Genomic DNA, 2,027 nt, shown 5'->3' with positions numbered 1-2,027 from the left:
AGTGGTACTGCAACTGAGGATCTTCTCTTCAATTGACGAATTGGTATGGCGGCATGGATCTTTGCGGCGGCAGTGGCGCTCACACCGGCCTCTTCTACGACGGTGTCGTGGGGCGTTGGCTTGCCGGATGTCCTGCGGTGGGTGTCTGCGACGTGGTCAGGTGGACCCGACCTAGCGCTAGATTAGCCAGACGGGCCGTGACCTATATAATCTGGCTCTCAATTTGTTTGAAGGTTTGTAGGTGTTGAGTGGTAGGTTTGGGATTTTTTGAATGTATGTTGTAGCCAAATCTTTATTGAATAGAATTTAAAGAAGTTAATATGCATCTCTTCGATGCACTAGCCGTGTCACGTGTGGGACTAAACGAGAGAGGTCTGGGGATCGTTCTTTTTGTGTGGTACAGGCAGATAGATATGCTCTCTCTGCTTTCGGTGCTCTGTAGACAAAGACGTGCGAAGGTTCTATATTCCTTCTCATCACAGCTAGCTGCATGGTTCAAAAAGTTGAAACGAACAAGCAAATATCTTCGCGCATATGCACGGCAAAGGTCGTGCGGCGATCCACGTATATTCTCTCCTCTGGTGTCAATGTTGCACAAAGGGCTGAAAAGCGAGGACGTCCATCTCATCGACTCCGACGTGGGCATGGACGCTTTCCAAGCCATCCATTCCATTCCATCCCATCCACGGCAGGTCGGCCAGCCTGGTCGGCGGCGCACGGCACGACGTGGCCGTCCGGCTCGCCCGCCGTCGCCTTCACCCCCCTCGTCAAGGCATCCGCGCGCCGGCCGGAATCCCCTCGCGCCAAGTAAAGCAGCGCAAAGCTCAGTGCGCAAGCGTCCCTTCCCCGTCTCGTCGTTATTCCATTCTCCCGCCTATATAAACCTCCTCCCCTCGCACCTCCCCGTACGCATCACGGATCGAGAGAAGAACAGCTAGAGGAGAGAGGCATACGCCGCTAAGAAGCAGGCGCGGGTTTCTTGGCAATTCATGTGACGCAACACGATCGAGCATGGCGAGCGGCGGCGCGGGCTACTACTACGGCGACCGCTACGGCGCATACGGCAACGGCTACCCATTCTCGCGGCAGCAGCCGGCGTCGTCCGCCTCAACATCGCTCCACCTCTGCCTGTTCCTGGCCACGGCTTCGCTCCTCGGCGCCGCGTCCCTCTACTCCCACTGCGAGTCGGCGTTGGAGGGCCTGTTCGACCAGTTCCGGTTCGCCGTCGTCCTCTCACCGCTCCTCCTCCTGCTCGCGGTGCAGTACTGGACCGCCTCGGGGCGGAGCTGGCGGTCCTCGTCCTCGTCTTCGCTGCTCGTGTCGCCCATGGTGGTGTCGGGGGAGCACCCGCCGTGGTACGAGCAGCAGCGGCGGGACAGCGGTGGCGCCGGGTCGTCGCCGTGGGGCGTGGCGCTCGCGCTCGCGCTCGTGCTGCTGCTCGTCTCCTACCAGTCGTGCTTCCAGGACTTGTGGTTCCCGGCCGTCAGCCGTCGCTACCGCCGCTGAGCTCCCTCGGATCGGATCGTTGCTAATGGACGAGATATCATTAGCATAGCAGGGTTTTGTTGCATAATGCCCTTAGGCCGTCAGAAACTATAGATGATATTATTCGATGTAACTGGAGTTGGCTGCTGTGATATAAATAAAGAACAGTTCTCTTGCATTTTGCATCAGCTCTTGCAGTCTTAGATGACACTGAGAAATGCCAAGATATGCATATCAATTTGGCCCTGCAACTGCAAGGCATGGCCCGTCTGTTTATTATTTAGATCAAACTGTCTGCTAAAAAAAAAAATTAACTGTCTACTTATTTTCACTTACAACTATATTACAAGCGTTTGAAGTTGACATGAATACCGAGAGCATTATACAAGAGAACGTCGTCCAATTCAGGGCCAGCCCAACAGAAATTTGGAGCAAAACCCCGCGTTACAAACATGCGGCGAGTCTATTAAACAGACACATATTTGCCTAGCTTGAAAGCGCAAAAGTAATCACAGATTAGAGAATAAAGGATTAGTGAAAGT

At 54.5% G+C, this 2,027-nt stretch overlaps 1 protein-coding gene across 1 annotated transcript; it reads left to right on the top strand.

Moving 5' to 3' along the window:
• The first annotated feature begins 924 nt into the window (after nucleotides 1-924).
• On the top strand, nucleotides 925-1,663 carry LOC124688575. Its single transcript, XM_047222236.1, has one exon. The coding sequence runs from the start codon at nucleotides 1,012-1,014 to the stop codon at nucleotides 1,504-1,506; it is 495 nt and encodes a 164-aa protein (XP_047078192.1). The 5' UTR covers nucleotides 925-1,011; the 3' UTR covers nucleotides 1,507-1,663.
• The last annotated feature ends 364 nt before the right edge of the window (nucleotides 1,664-2,027 follow it).

The sequence above is a fragment of the Lolium rigidum genome, chromosome 2, assembly GCF_022539505.1.
Source record: "Lolium rigidum isolate FL_2022 chromosome 2, APGP_CSIRO_Lrig_0.1, whole genome shotgun sequence".
NCBI classification, from domain to species: Eukaryota; Viridiplantae; Streptophyta; class Magnoliopsida; order Poales; family Poaceae; genus Lolium; species Lolium rigidum.
The sequence above is the reverse complement of the archived record's forward strand: the minus strand, read 5'-3'. Positions and strand labels throughout refer to the sequence as shown.

What these genes read in the sequence shown, in the direction of transcription:
- LOC124688575 (XM_047222236.1), top strand. Translation starts at nt 1,012, where the DNA reads ATGGCGAGCGGCGGCGCGGGCTACTACTACGGCGACCGCTACGGCGCA.